General features: G+C 39.1%; 1 protein-coding gene across 5 annotated transcripts; it reads right to left on the bottom strand.

Moving 5' to 3' along the window:
• Positions 1–3,677: 3,677 nt before the first annotated feature.
• On the bottom strand, positions 3,678–23,368 carry loxl3b (lysyl oxidase-like 3b). 5 transcript variants are annotated; one of them, XM_079694162.1, is made up of 16 exons: positions 23,115–23,368; positions 20,237–20,587; positions 19,775–19,938; positions 18,503–18,720; positions 15,051–15,116; positions 13,386–13,442; positions 12,401–12,605; positions 11,594–11,774; positions 8,291–8,445; positions 7,383–7,553; positions 6,030–6,189; positions 5,440–5,683; positions 5,102–5,217; positions 4,822–4,958; positions 4,593–4,704; positions 3,678–4,394 (listed from the first exon to the last, which is right to left on the bottom strand). In XM_079694162.1, exons 2-16 carry the CDS (start codon positions 20,577–20,579, stop codon positions 4,306–4,308), a joined length of 2,418 nt encoding a protein of 805 aa, XP_079550288.1. In that variant the 5' UTR covers positions 20,580–20,587; positions 23,115–23,368; the 3' UTR covers positions 3,678–4,305. The 5 variants fall into 5 exon arrangements, with proteins under 5 accessions (XP_079550288.1, XP_079550290.1, XP_079550289.1 ...); XM_079694164.1 differs by having other exon boundaries at positions 23,120–23,368; XM_079694163.1 differs by lacking the exon at positions 23,115–23,368 and adding an exon at positions 20,761–20,857.
• Between the last annotated feature and the right edge of the window lie 49 nt (positions 23,369–23,417).

Genomic DNA, 23,417 nt, shown 5'->3' with positions numbered 1-23,417 from the left:
TGTATAAACGAAAAAGCGATCATGAAAATGTTTCCAATAAATGAATACAAATATTTTTGACCACTTTTTTGTTCAGATATATCACATATTTTTAACTAAATGATACATTAATTGAAACAAAACACAGTATAAACTGAGCAGTGACTGTCGTGAGTTTCATGTATTTTCTTCACTCCGCTGGGAAACTGCTCTCATGTCAAGAAGCATCAGATCAGTGCATGCACTGCATCGTCCAATCAGTGAGCGATACACAGTAAGGGGGCTGGGCGAGTATCTGAGGATTTCATCGGAGGATGGTCTGGTGGTTCCTCGATTATCGCTCCTCCATTATCGCTCCTCGCTGACGACCGAGGAAATGAAAATAGTCGACCTGAGACGCAGCCAGTGAGAGCATGTGAGGAGGGATGCTAGTACTTACGTGTGTACGATGTCTCAACGACTAACAAAGTCAGGCTTTCAAAAAAGAAAAGAAAGGAGAGAAAGAAAAAGAGAGAGGGATTTAAGGGCGACTGTATGTCACCCAGTTTTTCAAAAATAAAAGGAGGGTGTCAGAGACAGTGACGTGATCCAAGGGATAAAAGAGACAACTCTACCGACATGCACAGCTGCCTCAAATGTTTGTTGATTAATGTCAATAAACATGTGTGTTGAGAATTATGTTTGGTGTTTCTTAAATCACTGTAGTTTTTCAGAGTAATGAGATACAGATAAATAAACAATGATTATATTTGCAACCGACTCAAAATCTGATCAAGACAAAAAGCTTTTGTAACATTTAACAACATTCAGTACAATTCATTTTTCAAAATTGCTTTAAAACAAAAACATAATAGCATAATTATAGTTCATACTAATTTGAGGTAAATAGAATCTGCCTGAAGGATTTAACAGGAACAAACATATGGTGCAGGTTGGTTAATAGGGTTATGATATGAACTAAAATAAAAGATGGAGAACAACATTTTAAATAGTGTGTGAAGCTGCAATGATAGATTATATTCAATATGAATTATCAGAGAATTATTTTAATTAGAAAAATGTGATTATTTGTGGCCTATTACAGTTTTGTGCAATTACCAAGACACAAACTGGTACTTTTGGCACAATTATTAAAACCACAAACTCAAGTTGCATTTCATCTATTGAACAGATATGCTAAATCATAAGCACATCGTCTGCTTTACACTACGTTTGATATTCCAAAATACGCTTTTTGCAAATAACTACTCACTCTTATTTAGCCTACATTAGATACGTTATTCAAAACCGACAGCCTGTGTGTTGTTTGCAAAACACTGCCACTGAAATACCACACTCAATTATCAAGCCCCTGCACCCAGAATGCACAAAATTAGATCACTTAGAAACCTGAGCTTGAACACTTTGTTGTGCACAACAATGGAGGCCACTTTTGGAGAGAGAGTTAGAGGAAGAGGTAAATGCAATATACTGTATGTTGTCTTCAGTACCATACAGTAACTATGTTCATGTCATCTTCTCTCTCAGTAAAGTCATTGTGTCTGATACGATGAGTATTGAGAATAAACCTATTTGTGTGTTTCCACATTGCATGTGTTCATTCATAGTCCATATTTACAGCGTGCTACAAATGAAAATGCCTAAAACTTTGACTTGAATGTCTTGTTTATTAATCAACTAATGGACATGTGTTTCAATTCAGTTCATGTAAGCCTTACACACACATTCCTCTTTTGAGCGTCTAGTGATTATGGCCTGCATGTCTTCCTGTTCTAACTCAGCTGTCAGCTTCTTAGCAGTTTAGACAAACATCAAATTCATAATGTGTAGACTACTTGGACAAAATAATGCTTAACAACTGTTCCATTACTGAGTGAACTGTTTTAGGGGTCGACTGTATGAGATATCGTTCTCCCGCTTGCTGCTGGGTGCAGGTGAAAGTAGGGTGACAGTTCTGTTCACATCGCTGACATTTGTCACAGGTAAATCTTGCAGGTATGCAACAAACAGTCTATGGTTGTCACACAGCGACAAGCTGGACACTGGATTTACAGGACACAATACAAACCGGAAGTCATACAAACCGGAAGTCAGCTAAATAAAGTTATGCACAAAGCTTGCATACTTGTGGAAGGAGTGAAGTTAGGTAGTTGGTAGAGGGAAAAGCTCAATTTGGGAGAGAGCAGGAGACCAGTGCCACTTCCTCTGCCGGGGTGGATGTGTTGGATGGAGTAATCCAGGTCTCAGTGAGAGCAACGAAATCCAGAGGCTGCAGGGAGGACCTAGACCTAATGAGCCCATCTTCAGAAACTCTAAATGAATGTAAGATGTCTTTTAAGTAAAATGATAGTGTTGAATTGTTTGAGTTATATGTTTGTATGTATGTATGTTGTTTATATATATATCGTTCAGATTAATGTTGTCAGGTTTTTTTTGTTTTCTTTTTCTGCTTTGCCAAACGCCACTGTGTCAAGTGTCCTATTTGGATTGCCGTATGTAGCAGTCCAATACGGCGGATCATCTCGCGCTTGCGCAATGCAAGTCGGGCAAAGATGCAAATCGGGTAGTCACAAGCACTACACCCCTGGTTCTAAGGGACATGTTGATGTCATGATGGGTTGACAGCATGTCGAGGATAACATCGTATGTATATCCTTCGTTCCATCTCTTCTTCCATTCTTTCCAACTCAGTTTACAATTCGTGAAGAAACAGCTGAACAGTACCAAACAGGAAATACGGGATGCTGTCGGCCGGGTGCTGACCAATCACGAAGCATAATTTCTTGACTGGCAGCAAAAACAACCAATCACAGCAGTGCTTCTCTGGCTGGCTCTCTCCAATCACAAACAAGAAATGTTCTCCTTAAAGGAATACCCTTTCCGTAAAATGTGAAATGTTGAAGTGTTTTGTGAAATGTTGTTTTGACTTGCATTTCAGGGCCACCGTATCCCCCTTCCACTTTTGGGATTTCTCCTGGAGCTCAGGTTCGCCCATTACAATTAGGATTAAAATTTGGATTAGAAAGATTTAATTTAAAAATAAAATACAAATCTATCTTTTTACGTGTGTAAACATATACAGTATACATTATTTACTGTATCACATTTTGGTTACTAAAGTACTTCTATTTATTCATTGTATGTTTAATCAACACTTTCATAAATAAAACAACCCATGGTATGAAATATAAAATGGTGTTTTTATATTTGTCTCACTGTACACGTTCACGTTCCATTATATATGTTTATATTTTTTAAATGTGTTCATAGAAGCTGGTCAAATATTCTGGGACTTTAATACTCCAAAGTTGTAGGGGAAGAGTGGAAAATGTAATTGTATTGACTGAAACATGGTGTCACTCACCTCAATAGAGTAAAAATAAAAACAGAAAATGTATATATGCCTTATGTGATGTTCAAAAACACATACATTTAAAACCTCACTTAAGAAAAAATAAAAGTAATTATTATCTGCAAAACTTTGGTAAAATCCTGCAAAATAATTGTAGGAAGATTTTTAAACCCATTAACAGACACAAGTTAATCAAAACTCACATTAAAATCACCTAATTATTGTATGGATAGGGTTTAAGGTCAGGGTTAACAACGGAAACGGAAACGGAAATCCTAAACCTCCAGGAACCCACTAACATTTTATTTTTTAAATAAGTTGAAAAAAAAGGGTACAGCACAATGTGTATTCCTCTCCTCTTTATTTGGTGCAGCAGTTGTGATACATCAGCTGTAGGTAGCTGAGGGTAAGTGTAGTTTTTTTAATTTTTGCCCGATAACATCTACATTCAAACCCTAGATTACTTTTATTAAAAATAATACAATACATCAAGACTAAAGCAGATGGAAAACTGATAACAATGTTAATTGTTCTTGAGTACCGATTTAAGCAATAAATAGTGTGGAGGCAGGTGTGTTACGGTTTGTTCTGTGGACAAGATTACTGGTATTATACTTGCAAAATTGTTTAAATAGTACTTATTGATCTGCTAACTTGTATAATATTTAGACAAATATATCTTCATAAAGACGCTTCACCCATAACTCTGAACATTCATAACATTCTTAATCTTTTGTAATAAAAAATATAGCATTAGCTCACATTAGACTGAGAAAAAAAACGAAAAATAACTTGAATATTCAAGTATAATATAAAAAGACATTCAACACAGGAAAATACTGTTGGCTTCTTCCATAACTCCGAATGATATGTGAGGAAATCCAGTTTTCAAAAATATAAATGTTTGTCTTTTGTTTTTAAACCTGTAAAGTGTGTTTTTATTCCCCGACTCTGGGGGCACATATGTCGGGAAGTTATTGTTGATTTATTGAAGGAATCTGGTTATTGAGCTGCCCGGGGTATTTCTCAAACCTCCTCTCTGCCTCCTCGCTGAATGCATCACCTGTAGGGATGAAGAAAGGAACAATAATATGCATTTACTTGAATACTAATTATATTCATAGACGAACAATCACAAGTATTTGGGCCCATTAAAGTTGTATGAACGATAGAAATATTGATAAAATAACAAACAATAATCCGAAAACGAGCACCATTTACAACATTTGCTAATTTGGTAGTTTTTTTTTTGACTGCTTACCAATGTGGCAGTTATGGAGCCAGATTCGATGTCCATCATATTTGCAGTTACATTTCATGCAGTTGTTGGTGAAGTCGCTCTCAGCCACTTCGTAATTTGGGTTAATCACAATCTGTGTAGTAACATAAAAAAACATGTTTGTAACAGAGTAGACAATCCCAGAGATTAAAACACAACAGTACATTACACACAAATATTATTGTGGTATTTGCTTTGTGAAGAAGATCACCTGCAGGATGTAGTTTCCGGGTTTGACGTCTGTGATGTCGATCCACTGGCAGTCGATGTCGTGACGGTACAAATCCCAGCAGCCCACAGTGATGCCCTGATTCCCAAAGTTGGCGCACTCGTAGCGCTTAGAAACACCTGAGGGGCAAAATGATTAACTTCATCTTGAATTAAGGCGTCTAAGGACAAAGGGAGTGTTATGTTGTATAGATTGAGGCGCATTTGTAGTTTGTAATATTGTGCTATTAACATAAAACTGTATTTGTTTTGATCAGACTCACCCTCCTCACAGTCTGTGTCCTCCAGACAGAAGCTGGCTTTGTGTCCCTCGGCCACTTTGGTACCGTTTCCGCTTAGCAGATCATAGTGGGTGAAAATGTCCATGCTGTGGTAGTGGCTGTAAAATACAGAGACAATTTCAAAATTAAAAAAACGTACATTTAAAATCCGTAAACTAGCATTTCCTAAACAATTTGATTCCATGCCCTTCAAAAACAATGTTTATACTTAAAGTAGAGAATCAAATATCCCGTTAAATCTGAGGTATTTCTGGATGAAAAAAAAAGGAGAGCAATAATTGGTGTGTATTCTAAGACCTGTTAAATGAAGACAACATTACCCATGACAGGCGTGCCAGACCCAGGAGTGTCGCCCAGCTTTGGGCTTGAAGTCAGCTCGGCCGATGTTGTGTATCTGGGAGGAGAAGCGCAGCAGGCGGCGGTGACCGTACGGCCAGTTGGCCTGCGCTGCCGTCTTTGAGAGGCAGTCCTCCTCCGCAGCGCAGTAGAGCATGTGCAGAGGACGGTCCTCGATGTAGACCGTCTGCTGGACCAGCGGCGCGTTCAGAACCAGATCAGAGGCCGCTGCACACAGGAGGAGTATTCATTTATAATGGATTACATTTACTCAGTATACAGTATTTATTTGACTATACCTTATTTACTTTTACTTCTATGTTATCTTGTTTTTCTTATTCCTGTTTATTACGTGAACCATTATGTCAAAATTGTATTCTTTCTGTGTCTTAAGTATAGTATGTTGCATTGTGAAAGAAGCCTGGGACTTAGGATTTTCATTACCAAAACTACGTTGTACCTTTTTTGCATATGACAATAAAGCCTTTGAATCTTTAAATCTGGAATAAAGTATGATAATCAATTATATAATATGTATATTATATATATGTTTCATTTAGTTTCTGTCACTCACTGTCAGAGCAGATGACTCCTGCTGCAAACTTTGCCGCTGCTTTCTGGCAACTGACTGTTTTGTGGTGCTGACACTGACTCAGAGACATCTCGTTTCCTGTGCACTTCACGCCGCTCATTATCATCTCCGTCACATTGCTGCTGTCCCAGTACCAGGTCTCCTTAGATGGGGATAGACAAACGTGCAAACAGAGAGAAACATGGTGCATCGATCAGGAAAGAGCCATTCAGAGAGTTCAGTTGAAAACAGTAGATGTTCAGGACTCGTTTATGGCTGCAGGATGACAGTGTAAAAAGTTCTGCAGATATTGAAATATTAAAATCAGTCCTTGTACCCAGCAGTATATGAAGTATTAAGAATAAACCCCACCTTCAACAAATGCAACATTGAAGTGCTTTAGTTCTTTTTCTTAGGATTTTGGATGGAAACTTTAGTTTGAAACGATTGTTTTTAAACTGTTGGATTGCTACTTTGACTTTAGTAAAAGATCTGGGTACTTCTTCCACCACAGCTTCTCATCCTGTCAAGAATACATTTGTTCCACTTCTCACAGAAGAACAAATCTCTTCATTCTTTGTTTGTCCTACTTACAGTGATGGCATGCATGGAGTATCCGAGCCCTAGCTGCCTGCACACCACCATGGCTTCCTTTGTGGTCCAGCCTGCGCTGCACACTGTGCCCCACTTGGAGCCCACCTGAACCTCCACCCGGCCCTCATACGTGGTCCGGCCGCCCACTATCCGGATCTGCAGAAAGGCCCTGCTGGGAGTCAGTGACGGGACACACTTCCTGTCCTGTCTCTGAACTGTCTGGGCTCAAGCTAACATCATATACAGCCCTCCAGAAGTGGAAAATGTTTATTGAAGCAGCAGCTTTGGTTAGATTTTCTAGGCGGGAGAGTGTTTTCCAGATGAGGCCACCACTTCAGCTCGAGTGGTGAGTAGCTTTGAGTTTGATTAGAAACTTCATGTGAGTCTGGTTTGACAGCCCACATAAAAAAGACCACAACAGTATCGTGTTCTTCCATGTAGGAAAAGTAGCTTCTACCCCAATATGAAACGTATAATCTACTGTCAGACATTAAAGAGATAGTTCAAACCATGTGAACCAAAATGTAGCATGATAGTTTAAGTTTAAGGACTATGTTTGAATGTGTTACCAGTTCTAATAACAGGTTTTAGTATGCTACACATATAAGGTAATATGTGACTGAACAGAAGTATTGGATATATTTGAACACATATGCAAAGCACTAACTGTATTCAGTTGGGTATATTTGCACATGTCAAATATACCAAAAGGCAGCGGTGCTCTGCTGCAGGAGGTTTGCTTTAGGGCTGTTAGTAACCTACTTGCACGCCCTGGTTAGCGTAGCCCAGGCCCAGCTGCCTGCAGGCCACCATGGCCTCCCTGGTGTTCCAGGTCTCTCCACAGATCAGACCCCAGCTCAGCGTCCCGTTAGAGTCCAAGCTCAGCACCTCCAGGCGGCCCTCGTAACGGGTCCGTCCTCCTGCGAGCCGGATCTGTGCGGGGCCGAGGGTTAGAGACCAGGAAGCAGAGCATAGATACACAAGGGCCAGGCTGGATAGAAAGTCTACCTTTATCTCTCGAAGGTTTGTTATTTTACATTTGAAATGTAACATGGTTTAAATGCGTGTAGCTCGAATTGAAAACTATCATGAAGATAAAAGGGAAGACTTTTCATTCCACTAAATCCAGCCTGAATGTGTATCCAAAGGAAACATGGAATAGAGTATGATCTGGGTAAATACAAACTGCACAACCAGAAATACTCTGTGTTAAAAGGAAATTGCTGCTTTCCCAAAAAAATACTTTGTGTTCATTCATTTCTAAACCATAAATTAATCCGGAGCTGAGCGGGTTTCAAGTTACGGACCTGGTTTAGAATATATTGAACAAAATGTCATGTTTTTTGGTGAAAGCAGTGAAAAAGCATTGGTTGTGAGAAACATTTGAGATTTCTCTGGTCTAAATCTCTAGTTAGGAAAAACCAAAAGGAATTTTAGAGCAAGAAAAAAAGGAAATACAAGACGAGACATTATAACGTTTTTGCCTATTCATGAAAGCATAAGAAAGTAAAAAATGCATTTTCACAAGTAATCTATATCATTTCTTGTACTGTCTAATGCAATACATCGTGTAATAACAGTATAAACCATTCAATCAGTTTTCTAACTCTTCCTCAAATTTGAAGCACAGTTTAAAGATGAGCGTTGTAGTAAAGAGGTTCAGCTCTGACCGAGTGCTCCACGCCCATGTAGGGCACGTTGCAGCGGACAGCCGCGTCCTCCACGTGCTGACAGTCCTCCGATGTGATGTTTTTAAAGGGGCAGTTCCAGATGGATCTCTCCTGGCCGACACACTTCACCTCGTTCATGTAGACCGGACCCATTCCTGTACAGAAAGACAGAAAGCAGCTTTAAAGTGAAAGATGGTCAACTTTTTTATGGATTTAGTTTTAAGTTCAAAGCAAAGCGATGGTCTGGATCCATTCTTTCCACTTTTATATTTACAGCTCCTTGAGTAAACAATACATATAAAGCTTTTCAAAACCTGACTTTCAGAGATAAGATATGTGTATATTAAGATTCTACTTCTATGAAATCAAGATTCATTGAATTAGGTCATTTAAAAATCTATTATTATATTAATTAATAGCAAATAGGCGTTTCAAAATAAAGTAAGTTTTAATGGGGTAAAACTGGGAAAAGTAAAAATCATGCACATTTGAAAAATGAAAAATTGGGTGCAGGTGAATTCACTGTTTCATTTAACCCCCAAACAAAATCATAATGTCACAGGTAACAGATTAGTTTGGTTAAAAAACTCCATTGTAGCAATTTTCTTTCATCTTTAATGTGTACAATTTCATGGATACAAAATTAAATGCATTTTAGTAAAGACCATAAAAAGCCACAAAAAGGCATTTTTAAATTGAGGTTTTTCAGATTTGTATTGCTGTAATTTTTAATTTGTACATGTTTCCACAAAGAACTAGAAGTTATGGGATTCCAGTCTCGAATGCCTTTCAAACGACAAACAAACACTTTTTAACCTGAGGCATGTTTGCTGAGCATGCATGTTCCCCGTCAGCGTCACCCTGGTTTACATTCACGCTCTAAACTCACTCCATCACTGCACCATGAGCTGATTGTATTCTGACATTTCTGAGTTGACGTTAAGGAAAAATTCCCAGATTAATTCAACCAGGTGGTCTCTGAGCACAGAGAAGGTTGAAAGAGTCTCTTCCCCCAACTTCCTCTGTGGTAGAAATCCTGATGTACACACACGAAAGAAGACATCCCCACCCAGCGGTCCCGAGAAACGCCCTTCAAAAGACCGTTTGTTTCTTCTTTGGTGGAATCTCCGGGCAGTTTACATAAAACTTAAGGGGGGGAAGCTCTGGGTCCTACGGTCCGTGGTGTGGCTGGCTCGGGTTCCCTCCTTCTGTTTGTTCCTTTTGGCCAGTCCTCCAGACCTCTTTTTGTTTCCCGTTTCGCTTGTGTGAGCAAACGGCTGATTATCAATAAATGCTTGTTACCAAGTAGTACCGGTTATTGCGTGTATTCTTTCATGTTGCGGGTCTCAGCACGAGCCACAACAGCGGAGTAGAGGTTGGGTCCGTAACAACATGTCCAAGACACTGTGAAATGTACTTTGCACTTCAATGGAGTAATAAAAAGTTAAAATGGGCATTTTCTTTGTTTTTCTTTGTTGATTGAGCTGATTGAATTGTGTAGTTATGGTAAAATCCCAGTTAACTAGTCAGATTTACAATATATTATCGTATTATTTACATTTGTACATTTACAGTAAACTACTGGCTACTGTGTTGCATTACTTCTACAGTGAACGCGTGAAAATGCAGGTAATTACTGTAATTTCTGTACAGCAAGGTACCATAATACCACAGCTCTGAACTGCTATATCACAGTAATTCCATGGGCATGGCAACTGTAAAGTCACAGTATTTAGTTGTACTTTTATTCTAATTTACTGTAAAATATCTACAGTAAATTACTGTGAAATATCTACAGTAAATTACTGTGAAATATCTACAGTAAATTACTGTGAAATATCTACAGTAAATTACTGTGAAATATTTAAAGTAAATTACTGTGAAATCCTACTAGTAATCAGTAATGTACTGTAATTTTACAGCCAAACATTTTACAGTGTGCACATACCTCCATGTTCTCAAGATAAACACACACTAAGACAAATATTGTAATACTTATCATAATACTACTTTTTTTATTTTATCCAGACACAAGATGGATTTATAAAATTCGTGAAATGTTCCATAGCCTCTTTCATGCCTTTGTTTCTTTCTGTCTTTCTTCATGCACAACATTCCTTTACTTATTAAAATAAGCTCCAAATGAGGAATCAGTTCAGGAATGTGCCCTCCTTTTGAGAACAGATTGTCAGAGGTGACCTGAGAGATAAGACAGACTGCAGATGTACAGCTGATGACTGACCTGAGGAAAGTTATACACTTCAGCAGTTAAGAGGGATTTAATGCAAATCGCAGAATTGGCTTTGCTTGAGGAAATGTGTAAATTACAATTTACAATTTAACCATTTTGTCATATTCAAGCGTGTCTGTTATATTTGTATTGAAGTCAATAACATCTCCATATGGTTGCATCACTTTAAATTATACTTCTTCTTTCTAATGATGCATAAAAACCATCACTGGATAAGTAAAACCTCAGTTAGTAGAACTGAGAGGTTAGCTGGAAACGTATCTATGAATGCAGGGATAACCTTTGGACCTTTGTGCAGGATGGAGCGCTGCCTCTTCACAAGGCGTGCCAAATCAAACTTTGGTTGAATTTCCCAACATTTTTTGAGCCTCATCTCAAACACAGGTTGACTACTTCCTTTCCACTTATCACTGGACTTCTGTCTGAAGCTACAAAGTCTTTAACTCCAACCATCAGTGGTTCACAAACGTTTGAGAATATTATTCCGAGTGAGTCCATGTCATTTCAAAGGTCTCCTATTATACTGTTTTTCATCAATATATTACAGGTCTCAGATATATACAAACATGTCTCTGAAGTGTTTGGCTCCAAACACCAAACGGATCATTGCAGCATCCCATAATCCCCTCTGTTTCAGCCCTGTTTCCAAAGTACTGATTCTCTGTCTGTTACTTTAGATGAAAATAGGGAGCCACTCCCCACGCCACTCTGAGAGATATTTGGTTAAAAATAACTCAATGGTGCTCTAGGAGGAGATTCAGGTGATAAGGTGGGGGGGTTGGTTATTGTCTAATGGTTACACAAGCCAAAAAATCGTTATGACATCATAAAGTGGCCAAAATCTGATCAGCTCATTTTCAGACAGGTTTTTATATAAATGGATCAGGACACAAAGTGAGCCAATCTTTTTTCCTGAAACTTTCAGGATCTCTTTACACTGAGGGGACACATGTTGATGTAGAAGAGACATGAAGAAATGGATTTTGCTTAATAGGTGACCTTTAAGTGAGAGTTTAGATGTCGTCCTTAAGTCATAGCGTGTTTTTCCTTACCTTGTCCCATGCGGGCTCCGGTGAGAGCCTCCTTGGCGCTGCCGAAGCCGAGCTCCCTGCAGACGACGCTGGCCGACTGCAGGCTCCAGCGATCGTCACACACGGTGCCCCACTCGTTGTCCTTCAGCACCTCCACCCGACCCTCGCCCAGCTTGGCACCTCCCTTCAGCCTCACGTTGTTCTGGAAAACAAGAACACACGTTAAAGTTAGTATGAGCAGACTGGCCAACATTGGCAATCATTTGGCTCTTTGGCTATTATTGGGTAATAATATTTAATAACTGGGTAATGGAGATATATTTACAGAGGACTTTATTTGCAATGTTTCCCATAATGTTGAGACAGGACAGACAAGACTGGAAAGGTAAAGAAAGGGGACATCACGCAGCAATATATTTTATTATCTTTAATATTTTTGAATGTTATTTTAGTTTTCTTAAAATGCTTCTCTATCTATCTCTGTTTTTTAATTTTTGTTTTACTTTTATGTATGCACCATGACAACAAGTCAAATTCCTCGTACGTGTCAACCTACCTGATAATAAATTGGTAATAATTCTGATTCTGATAAAAAAAAATGAAAACTTGAAGATATTTGTTGCCGTTAACTTCCATAGTATATTTTGACGGAAAAAGCACATGTGCAAATAATAAATAAATATTGGCTTCAGGCTCAAAGGTGCTTCAGGGTTTCTCATACTGGCATGGTGGCTCACTGTCATGGCTTATTGGGACACATGTTATATGTTACAGCTGTGTTTCATTCCTACAATGACAAGTCAAAATGTGAAAAACGAGCCGCCTTACCGATATTTTAGGTTTCTTTTTCAAGCCGTTTTGAATGAACAGCGGCCCCGGCATGCAGCTGACAACGGCCGGCATGCCGCCCTCGCAGCTGGACGTTGCGTTGGGCTTGCTGAACTCCAGAGGACAGGCTGCCAGGTGGATCTCTGTGCCTACACACGCCACCGAGTGGACGTGGAAGTGATTCTTCTGACGCTCCAAATACAACCTGGAGGAAGCAGAGGACTGTGAAGTCTGAAAAAATGTAGCCTACTGTGTCCGAAATCCATACCAAATGTGTGACCTATGTATTATATACTTATCACTATAGTATGCTGTATAAACAAAAAATATCAATATCTAAATAAACTTTAGCAAGAGACACTAAAATAGTAATTTTTTCAGTTTTCTAACTTTTTTTTAAGCTGTTCAGCACCAATCAAAATGTATTATAATTTCTGTTCAGCTGACATTACTAATTGCTGTATGTCTGGTTTTACCACACTACAAACTCAAAACATTCATCAAATTAGTATATGTTTTAGATTTGGGACAATACAAATTATTAAATAAATGAAATGATGCATTACTAGCATTAAAAGTATACAGTGACAATTAACAATATGACAATCTGAAAAAACAAAAACAGATATATAACTAAAAAGACCACACAAATAAATGAATGACGTAGCTCCTGATCTACAAAGGAACAAACATGAGCACCCACCACCTGCTCATGTTATAGTAAGAATAACATCATCCTCACACAAATTACCAAAGATATTGTCTAAATGAATATGAATACATTGAACAAAAGGAAAAACAAAAGCTTAATATGTAGTCACAGTTTGGTGGATAAAGCTTTTTGTTATTTTGTTCTGAAACCAACCACAATTTCAGGCCAGGTGCTCGCACTGGAGGTGTGGGTCTAGTTTAAATGACATTTGTTTGTGAGGCTTCGGGAAGTGTTTTGGTTATTTACCGAGCAAACTGTTTATCCTAAGATTACCTTTTGCCAGGACTGCTCTGTTTAGTCTTAGAGTTAGCTTTAGCTTTGGGTGTCTGCCTGCAAGGTAAACACGGGTTAGACCGCACAGTTAGGAAGAGACAAATGAGGTGACAAAGTGAAAATGATCATAGTAACAAAAGGTTACATGATGCACAATTATGTTAAATGTAATGACACTCTTCAAAAGGATGTGCCCCCTTCAACATTTACAATACAGTCTTTAACACATTTCAGTATGCTTTTAAATGGTATGTTATACTCAAAAGTCGCACAGATTTGTTGTAGGTGACACATCCTTTCAAAAAAGATATGTAAATAAACACAAATGGGAATAAAAAGTTATTTTGACACGTTTCATCAGGACAGACCCATATACACTGCATGGTCAAAGTATGTGGACAATCTTCGACATACTCTGGTGTAGTTTTGGAAAATATTTAAAGGAATAGTTCAGAATTTTAAAGTGGTGTTGTAACCGGAGCTTTTCTAAAGTCAGTGAATTACACTTATAGTAGTACAGTAGAGGCAGAGGTGGATGTTTGGAGAAACAGACAGGAGTACCAGCAGGCTCCGGTAATGGTACAAATCTCAACCTGTCGTACAATGGACAGCTTCCCCCCCCATCTATGTATATACTCGCATTTTAGACTCTGTTACTAACTGTATATCTGTAGACTTGGTATGTCTTAAATGTCCGGTTAGGATGTATTAGAACGAAATCTAAAACGAAATTTGTAAGTAAGCCATCTGTATGTAAAAAAACACCTGTATGTAAATTGTAAATAAGCCATCTGTATGTCAAATATGTCTTGTATGTCTTAAATTATATGATGAATTGGAAATGGGGGACCCTGATGAAAACAAGACGAAAGTCTTTCTCTGGTCTGCATCCCCTTAACAATTGTATGTTTTGAGCTGTACTGTACTGTACCCAATATACAAGCTGTTAATAAACTTTTCAATCAATCAATCAATCAAAGCTAAATAATGTATCGCTTTATGTTTTGCTTTCCGTGCAGGTATTCCTTTCTGTTTTTCAAAACCGCCATCTATTGTAACTCACTGACTATGCACCTCGAGGAACTGGAAGTAGACCAAATGCTTTTACTGTTTAGCTGTCCATATACCTTTGGCCATGTAGTGTATGACATGTAAAGCATGATTATTAACATTATGTTTGTTAGTAAAAACAATAGGCTACCATGATTGTAGTTTTTCTATCGTTCCAATGTGAACTTCAAGTTACCACATTGATTAAGTTTGGCGTATGGCATTGCTTTTAGATTTTTAGAGGTAGGTGTAATAGTTAAAGCATGATATTAAATGGTAATATCATGAACAACAAACAGTCTATGTTAGTGGGTTATTCACTTTTTTCCAATACAGTTGTTAGAATAGAAGAGTTTTTTTGTAGAAATGTACCGACACCAGTCATTAGATAGAAATAATGAGAAAACTCAACATCCAAGCAAGGCAAACGGTATTTTAAGCAAGATAACTAAAATCTAGAACATATTCACATGCTGCACATCATGATACTACGATATTAAAAAGAAAGGACAACTAGCTAAAGAGAGGCGCTACATGGTTATTGTCTACTACCTACAGGAAACCCACTGTCTAAACTACAGTTTGCAGACGGTGGGTTTTCCGGTGACAGTGTACCTTCCACCGGCTGAAACATTAACCTTTGGCCTGGAGACCTTCTCAGCTGCTCGCTTTTTCAGACGTCTGCAACAGTGAGACATCCAAATTCATCACACAGAGGAGTGAGACTACATGCAAACACAAACATATACACAGTCTGCAACTATATACACACACACACACACACACACACACACACACACACACACACACACACACACACACACACACACACACACACCACGCACGCACGCACGCACGCACGCACGCACGCACGCACGCACGCACGCACGCACGCACGCACGCACGCACACACACACACACACACACACACACACACACACACACACACACACACACACACACATACTGCCTCTGGGCTCCAAGCACATGTCTTTAAGGTAAGAAGTACTGGATGGTCAGCGGTGAATAACATTTTTGACATTCCACAAGTTCTCCAGTATATCAGGTTACAGACTTCAGGTCAACGAGGTATGATCATAATGACAGAGGCATTTCAACTATTCAGAACTACGGAGGCTATCTTGAGTCTCATGCCGTTACAACTGATTAATAAATACAGTATCTACAGTACGTGTTAATGGCTGGCGCTCTCTACCTGATTGTATTTGAGAAGAAATATGAACAGCTCTCTTGCTTCGTGCATTCTTGGCAAAAATAATCCCTTAAATATTCCTCAAAATCTATTAAGACTCATGAAAATCCTCCTTAACTCCAGTAGTAGGTAGATGCATTTCAAGTTGGTACTGCTTTCAGAACACTTATTTTAATGCAGGCGGAAATTGAGTATGGTTTAAGTCCTTTTTATCTGAAGGTTCTTAGTTTTGTGTGTGTTAACGATGAATCTTCCACGCAAGCCAAAGTTGCTCATAGAATTTACACGGATTAGAAAAAGGTCTCGTATTTAGTCACTATAAATACATATACAGTAAATATACTTCGTAAACAATATAAGAAATGACTCCATAAACTTTCGTTTTTATGCAGATGGTACCCAATTATATATTTACTGATCAAGCCAGATCAACCAAGCAAATTCCTAAACTTTAAGCATGCCTTAACCAAGTAAAGAAATTGGATGACCTGAATAACACAGATGGTATTTTACACCTACAAAATGCATTATCTAAAGATTATTGTCTCTGTATGTACATTTCAAGGAATACAGTAACATTTAAACCTGGATTTGACTTTAAAACAATTGTGAAAAGTCGGTTTTCCATCTTCAGCCCCTGTTAGACTATGTAACCCAAAAAGACTAAATAAGGACAGACAACACAGAACAGATTGACTGTTGGTTAATTTATGTTGGCTTCTTTCCAGTCGTTGTTGTCTGTTCATTATGTGACCTCTCGCCCCAACCCCGGATCATTCCCCTGAGCCTCATTCTTCACACACATTTGAGAGAAAACACATTTCCCCTCAGACTACTGTGAGCCATCTGAATAAAACTGCTTCAGCTGGAGGGCAGCCAGGAATGTGTGCAGTCATACTGGAAGAACAAACTTGGTAAAAAAAGTGGAGGCCTGCAAGTGCACCTAAAATATCACTGGTTTGTCTAAAGTCAATATAGTTTTGTACATCGTTGTAACCTGACCTTTTAATGTTTGGTTTCTGCCCACGTGTGCATTATTACACATAACATATAAGACCTACGTAATATAGATCCTGATCTTAGGGCAACAACTAACAATTATTTTCATTCACGGCTGAAGCAATTTGCTGATTTTAGGATTAGTAGATCGAGAGAGAAAAAAAAGTCTTCATCTATTTTCTTTCTAATATAATCACAAGATGAATAAGTAGAATTCTATTAAAATGGTAATATGAACTAGTATATTATAATGTTGATCAGTGAAATGAAGAGAATGATGATGCAAAAAGTATCAATCCCTTATTGATAATAAAGTCCGGCAGTGGCTCAGTCAGTAGGGGGTTGGACTGTGAGGCGTAGGGTCGTCGGTTCAAGTCCCCGACCAGACCTAAAAATGGAGTGTGGACTGCTACTTGGAGAGGTCTCAGTTCACCTCCTGCACTGCCGTGGTGCCCTTGAACAAGGCACCGGACACCCCCCTTCCCCCCTCACTCCCATTGCTCCCTGGGCGCAGTACAATAGCTGCCCACTGCTCCTAGTACTAGACTCCTGGTACTAGGATAGGTTAAATGCAGAGGCCACATTTAACTGTTTGTGCTGTGTGCTCTTGTGACAATTAAAGAGGGTTTCATCCCTCCCAATATAAAAATATATATATATAAATGTGTTGTCTGTTAATAGTCTTAACTATCAGTGTCAAAGAAAGCCCTGCGGATGAAAAACATGAGGGACAAAACACACTTTGGTTGTACTTTTCCATCTCTGCAGGCACGTCCTGTTAAAGTGGTAAAACAAACCAAGAACATGAAATATGTGACCTGACCAAGACACCAAAAAAGGTTGTGTTTTTTTCTATATCAAGAGGCACAAGGGAGAGAACAATCATCGTGTGGTTTGTTGTTCAGCTGCAGTTCTGGCAGATGGCAGAAAAGGTTTCAGTAAACAGAAGTTCCTATAATGTCCACTCTTCAGGGAACAATGTCTAAATATCCTGCTTGTGGTTCGGTTAAATTGTTGCCACTTTGTTTTACAGACTAAAACCCAGGAATGTCAAACAGGCTGGAGCAATCATCCCGAGTGAAGGAGAAAGTTACATCATGAGAGCGAAGTGGCCTAATTCCCTCTGCTGGTTCATGGAAACAAAGAAAGGTCTAATAGTTTAATGTAGCAGCGTACAAAAAACAATTAGACTGCCCCTTTGTTTGAGATGAAGCAATTCCACATTTTGGGTTATGCACATCTGAGTCTAACCCCGAGGTAGATTTAGAATACTTTATTGTCTCTTAGATTTGCATAAACTGGAAACTTGTTTTGGGCACTTGCATAAGGCAAACTACACATGACAATTATGCATCTTAACCACTGTCATATCCTTTTTTTTTTTTTTTTAAATATGAGGCCATCACCAGCAGCAAGCCAGCTTAGCTTTGCTTGGCATTAAGAAAGGAAATAGAGTAAAACAGGAAGCACCTATCATGCTGGTTAGCACACCTTACCTGTTTTACTCGCGTTATAGGCGTTTCTTATCTTAATGGTAAACTAACAAGCTGCTAACTGTAGCTTCTAATTGACTGTAAAGACACAAGAGTTGTTCAAATCTTCTTATTTATCTTAACAAGAAAGCAAGTGAGTGTATTTCAAATTTACAAAATATCAAATTGTACCTTTAAGTTCCCATATAGATGAGTAACAGTCTATTTCCACTCAATTACGAAATATAGGGTTAGAACAACCTTTTTACAATTTATAAGACCTAATGGTCAAATCCTACTTTGCTATCTGTGTAAAAAGTCACAGCTTTAACCTCATGAACCAGAATCAGATATTATTGGTTGAAGTCGAGCTATTATCTTACTTGTAGAAGTTCTTGTTGACTTTCCTCTCATGCGGGAATCCCAGCATGCCGCAGACCACATGAGTGTTTTTGATCGTCCATCTCAGGTCGCAGATCTGGGCCCAGCCGTCTTTATATTTCACTTCCACCACGCCCTCTGTGATGGGCAGCTTCTTTCTGGCAGTGGCGACTACAGGCCGCAGCCGCACCTCCTCTATCTGTTTCTCATCCACCTGAGCCTGTTCGGAGAAAGTGGAGAACAATCAGATGTTTTTTTATAATAATAAATAATTCCAGATTCAAATTTGCTTCTAAATCAAATCAGGTAGATTCGTTAAAAAAGGACACTGATGTTTGATACTTAATTGAGGTAAGGATGCTTAGAGAATCACAGTATTGTCCTTACTGGATCCTACTGACACATCCATGCACACAGAAGCATGTCTCTATAGGACTCTTTAATGAGAGGAGCAGACTAAACAGTGGGCCACAGCCATTACAGACTACAATTCTAGGTCTAAACAGCTCATAAGTGGTAAACGTGATTCAGCCTTGCAATGAGTCACTTCCGCTGTGGTTTATTTGGAAACAAAACTGGCTTGTGGTCACAGATTCAAGTCTGAACGCCACATTTGACTGGGCCTGCAACTGGCAGGATAGAGTGAGAGTGGTTCCGCATCTGGAAGTCTGCCCACTTAACTCTTATGAAACTTTTTTTCATAAGACCCTTCTATGTAACAGAGACACATATATCCAGTCATTCAAGCTGTTTCCAGGAGTCTGAAAACAAGTCCCCGGTCCAACCTTGTTCACCTTGGACCAGTCAGCCATATTAATGGAGTTTTAAAACGGACTGCAATGATGGAACAATGCTACTTCAAGACACCACCAAACTGCTCCTTTATAAATGTTTTTATTGAGGGCTAAAAATTACATTTTGTACGTTTGCCAGGCTCAGACACATTAAAGAGCTGAGCTAATCAACAGCATGTGTGTGGCAGCTACAGGTGGCAAAGAGGCATTTAACTACTTCCATGCTGGTTAAATCTGACAGTATATAAACTGTGGGAGATTAGATTATAAGCCTGTATGATGAACCTCATTTTTACAGCAGCAAAATCAGGCTTGTGGTCACAACATGTATATTTTTGTCTTTGGGACTGGCATAAAAGACAACAATAAACAAATCACACCAAAACAAAATAATTCATCTTATTCTCAACCAAATAAACCACAAAAACAGTTTTGTTACGAAAATTACGATTTAAAAAGAAATGTAATTCAGCAACTTACATCAATAACATTTGATTCCACAAATCCGGGGATCCTCTCGTCTTTGCACACCACTCCGGCGTCCTCATCGTGAGTGCAGTCACTGTTGCCCCAGCCGCGAGACTTGCAGGAGTCGATGCTCCTCTCCCCCCCGTTACACTGCACGTTGTCCAGCCAGATTTTCCCTGGACAGGCAGGAGACTGTCAGTGAGACTGCAGCACACTCCCAGGCCTGCGGAAAGTAATCATTCCAGGCCTGGAAGTGACACTTGGTTGCTTGAAATGTTGGTGCTCTGGGCACTCATGGCAGAAAGTTCTTCACAGTAAAATATAACTAACAGAAAATGATATGAGTGGATTATCTAAAGGTCCTCTGTGTATATCCAAACCTGTCATTTTGAACACCAAATAACCATATGACAGAGCACACAGTGTATTAAGTAAGAATCTTGACACCAGGAAGTGTTTTGAAGTCACTCTTACCTTGGCCTTTGCCATATTTGGCGCTGTGGGTCCATCCTGTGGCTTCCACGAAGCCCAGTTGGCGACAGAGCACATTGGCGTTGGCTATCGCAAAGTCGTCATCACAGATGGTTCCCCACTCTCCCTTGTAAAAAAGCTCCACCCGACCCTCGTTGTGTTTCCTGGGGTATCCAGACAGTCTAACCCTTAGCCGTTCGGTCTGCGGGGATGAAGACGTTGTGGGGATCCGCGTGGGGGTCCGAGTGGCTGTGTTTGATGGTGTGGTCTGGGCCAAACAGCAAGGTAACAACAACCCAAACAGAAGGGAGACTGCTAACTTTTCCCTGCGTCTTGACTTCTCCATTGTTACAACTGCAAATAAAAAAAAGGAAAAGAGTAAGTTGACAATAAAAACATTTATGCAGACCGGTAAGTGTCCCCTTTCTGCTCTTAATGTCTAAAAGCCCCCCCAATTTAAAAGGTATGTTTAACCTGGAGAAATCTGCTACATTTTTGAAAACTTTTATTTACAGTTTTGATCATACCAGATGGGAAACAGCTGAAGTTCGCCCTTCAAATGACCCTCCGGTTTGCCTAAATACCCTTTTGGGTCCCACTCTGGTCAGCCCTGGTGCCCTCTAAATGATACTCTGAAACATTTATACAAATAGCTTTGGTTAAAACCGGGAGTGTTCTGAAAGAGGGGCTGAAAATACACTCAGTTCATAGTAAAGTAAGATTGATGAAATGTGATTCAAACCATCTGGTTATGTTTACTTGACTCAGATATGGGGGAGAATAACAGGGAAGATTCCAAAATGCTTAGGCACAATCATGCTGACCACAAAAGTTACATGAATGTTTATATTATTGATATTAACAGCTGCCCTTTGACTGGAAACTTTTCCTCTTTTAAGCAGCTTTTTTGTTCAGTTTTATTCATGGTTGTCGTGCCAGTTTCAGGATTTTTTTTTCCTGTTGGTTATTAGTCATTATATTTTCTGATACAACGAGCTACCTTTTTCCCACAAAATGTTCACCCTGCTCTCTTAAACCTTCCTGTAGGGCTCTGTTTGTGAATGCTAACATAAGACTGCTATTGATACCCTGACAGCTACACTTCTTCTTAGCTTATAGCGAGTAGGGGGTTGTTCCTTCAGAGACACACATACAGTAGTGTGATTTGTACAGAAACCATAAACTTAAGGTGCCCTTTCAAAAACATGTCTGAGACTGACTGCGCAGTCTGAGTCCAATTTCACAGATTATGGAATGACCCACGCGTTCACACTAAGCTTTAGTCTGCAGGAGCTTTTAATGTCTGAACTGAAGCCATGCCACAAGTCGTGCCACATTTGGCGGGGGGGGGGGAAATATTCTGTATTTTAAGCTAGGGTTGGTAATCCTTGAAATATATGAAGAGTAGGGTAGATTTTGAAATGTAAAACCCCAGCTGAGTTTGGCCAACCCTTTCCCAATGAAAGAAAATAGCAGCATTAGCTCAAATAGTTGCTAAATTAGACAAAAAAGTAGTCAAGTTTGCAACGCTGACAGTCTGTCTTCTGAGCCACACTACCAAACAATCATAATGATTCTAAACACCAATTATTTCATGTTTTCATGTAAAACATTTCATTATTGCTTTTGTAGCCTTTGTTACATGAAACCTCCATGACATTAGGCCACCAAGTATCTGATTTTATTGTGCTTATGCATGAGTCAAACCAACTCTCTCACTCAAACACCCACACACACACACACTCTGAAGGAGGGACTCTCCATACCAATGAGCTCATGGATCAGGTTTTGTGGAAGTCTCAAATCAACAAGCAGCAGCAGCAGCCGTTCTCCAGCGCAACATACAGAAAACTTTGGTTATCACAAATTCTTTTAATGAGACACTGAATGCACACATTCCCACCAAAACAAGCATACAACTTTTGTCCAACTATGAGTAAAGGCTCCCTTGATGCAAAGAAAATATGTAACTGCCTTGTCACAGCATGTATTTGAACTCATAGGAACTTTGTGGAACTTTATATGAAAAAGCAGATATGTGCATGATCCACATTAACAGGAATACAATGGATGATGTAAGAACCTGAATTATAGATAAGGGATAAGACACTATAAAGAAGGGGAAAAAATCGAAATGGAAACACGTGGTGGTCAAACATTTCCTAGAAAGAGAAAGTGCAATGCTTTGTTGGTTTTTCTGATCCACTTTACTGTTTTGTCAACATCCAAATATCCAACTGTAGCATTGGGATGTAAACTCAAACATTAAACAAATCACCATAATAATAGGGTAATCTTTTCTGATTGTTAAAGAATCAGAAAAACCCAACCTGCACCCTTTCACCACTTATTTTCTGGAAAACAGAGGCTACAGAGCATCCAGGCCAAAACCCATATATTGTGAGTGTGAGGAGTTCATTTTCTATTCTAACTAAACATATTCACCCCTAATGATACATGATTATTACAAAGTTCTACCAACACATTTGAGTACACCAAACAAGACATCTAGCAGGGATTTCTGTGAAAACACTTCAGACTATTTTTCCAAGTCAATATTTGGCTTGAGAACACATTTTGTTTCCTGTTGCAACATTCCTCACATTTTTCTTCGATATCCAGCTTCCTAAAAGTGAAGGTTTGTTTTACTAATATACATACTAGCCTATAAATGGGGCTTTAAAGCACTTTGATGCCTAACAGAGTTATCAAAGTAGTACATACTTTAAATACAATATATCAGGTAGAAGATAATACCCAGATAGTGTATGTACAGCATGATAACTTTGTACAGTATGATAACTTTGTAAAAAATGTTAATTTTGGCGGAAAATCACTATTCTCTTCATTTCAAACTACAACTAAACATCTATAGCCTTACCTTACGTTTCCAGTATGAGGAGGTTATAACGGTTCCAGTGAAAAAGGAGGGGGAGCTTGGTCTTGAATCTTTCTGATCCCGAAGTTCCTAAAGGACTAAAGGTGAATAAATATCCCAGAAATTCAGCTAATTCATCTCCTCCACCAAACAAGGGTCCAATTTGCGGGGCAGTGGTCCACCAAGCAGCCAATTACTCCTTCCAGCGTTAGTTAGCCTACTCTCTGTAAATTGCCAGCTGTGCAGCCCTCACCGAGGAAGAGGAGGAGGAAGAGGCTGCGAGACCGAAATGGGCTGGATTTATTC

The sequence above is a fragment of the Notothenia rossii genome (genome assembly GCF_949606895.1).
Source record: "Notothenia rossii genome assembly, chromosome: 7".
Lineage (NCBI taxonomy): Eukaryota > Metazoa > Chordata > Actinopteri > Perciformes > Nototheniidae > Notothenia > Notothenia rossii.
The sequence above is the reverse complement of the archived record's forward strand: the minus strand, read 5'-3'. Positions and strand labels throughout refer to the sequence as shown.

Excerpts from the sequence above, each read along its gene's own strand:
- loxl3b (XM_079694162.1), bottom strand. The coding sequence starts at position 20,579 with ATGGAGAAGTCAAGACGCAGGGAAAAGTTAGCAGTCTCCCTTCTGTTT. Across the intron at positions 12,606-13,385 it reads CAGAGCAGTCCTGGCAAAAG|GTTGTATTTGGAGCGTCAGA; the intron begins GTAATCTTAGGA and ends TGCTTCCTCCAG. Across the intron at positions 4,959-5,101 it reads GGACACAGACTGTGAGGAGG|GTGTTTCTAAGCGCTACGAG; the intron begins GTGAGTCTGATC and ends TTTGCCCCTCAG.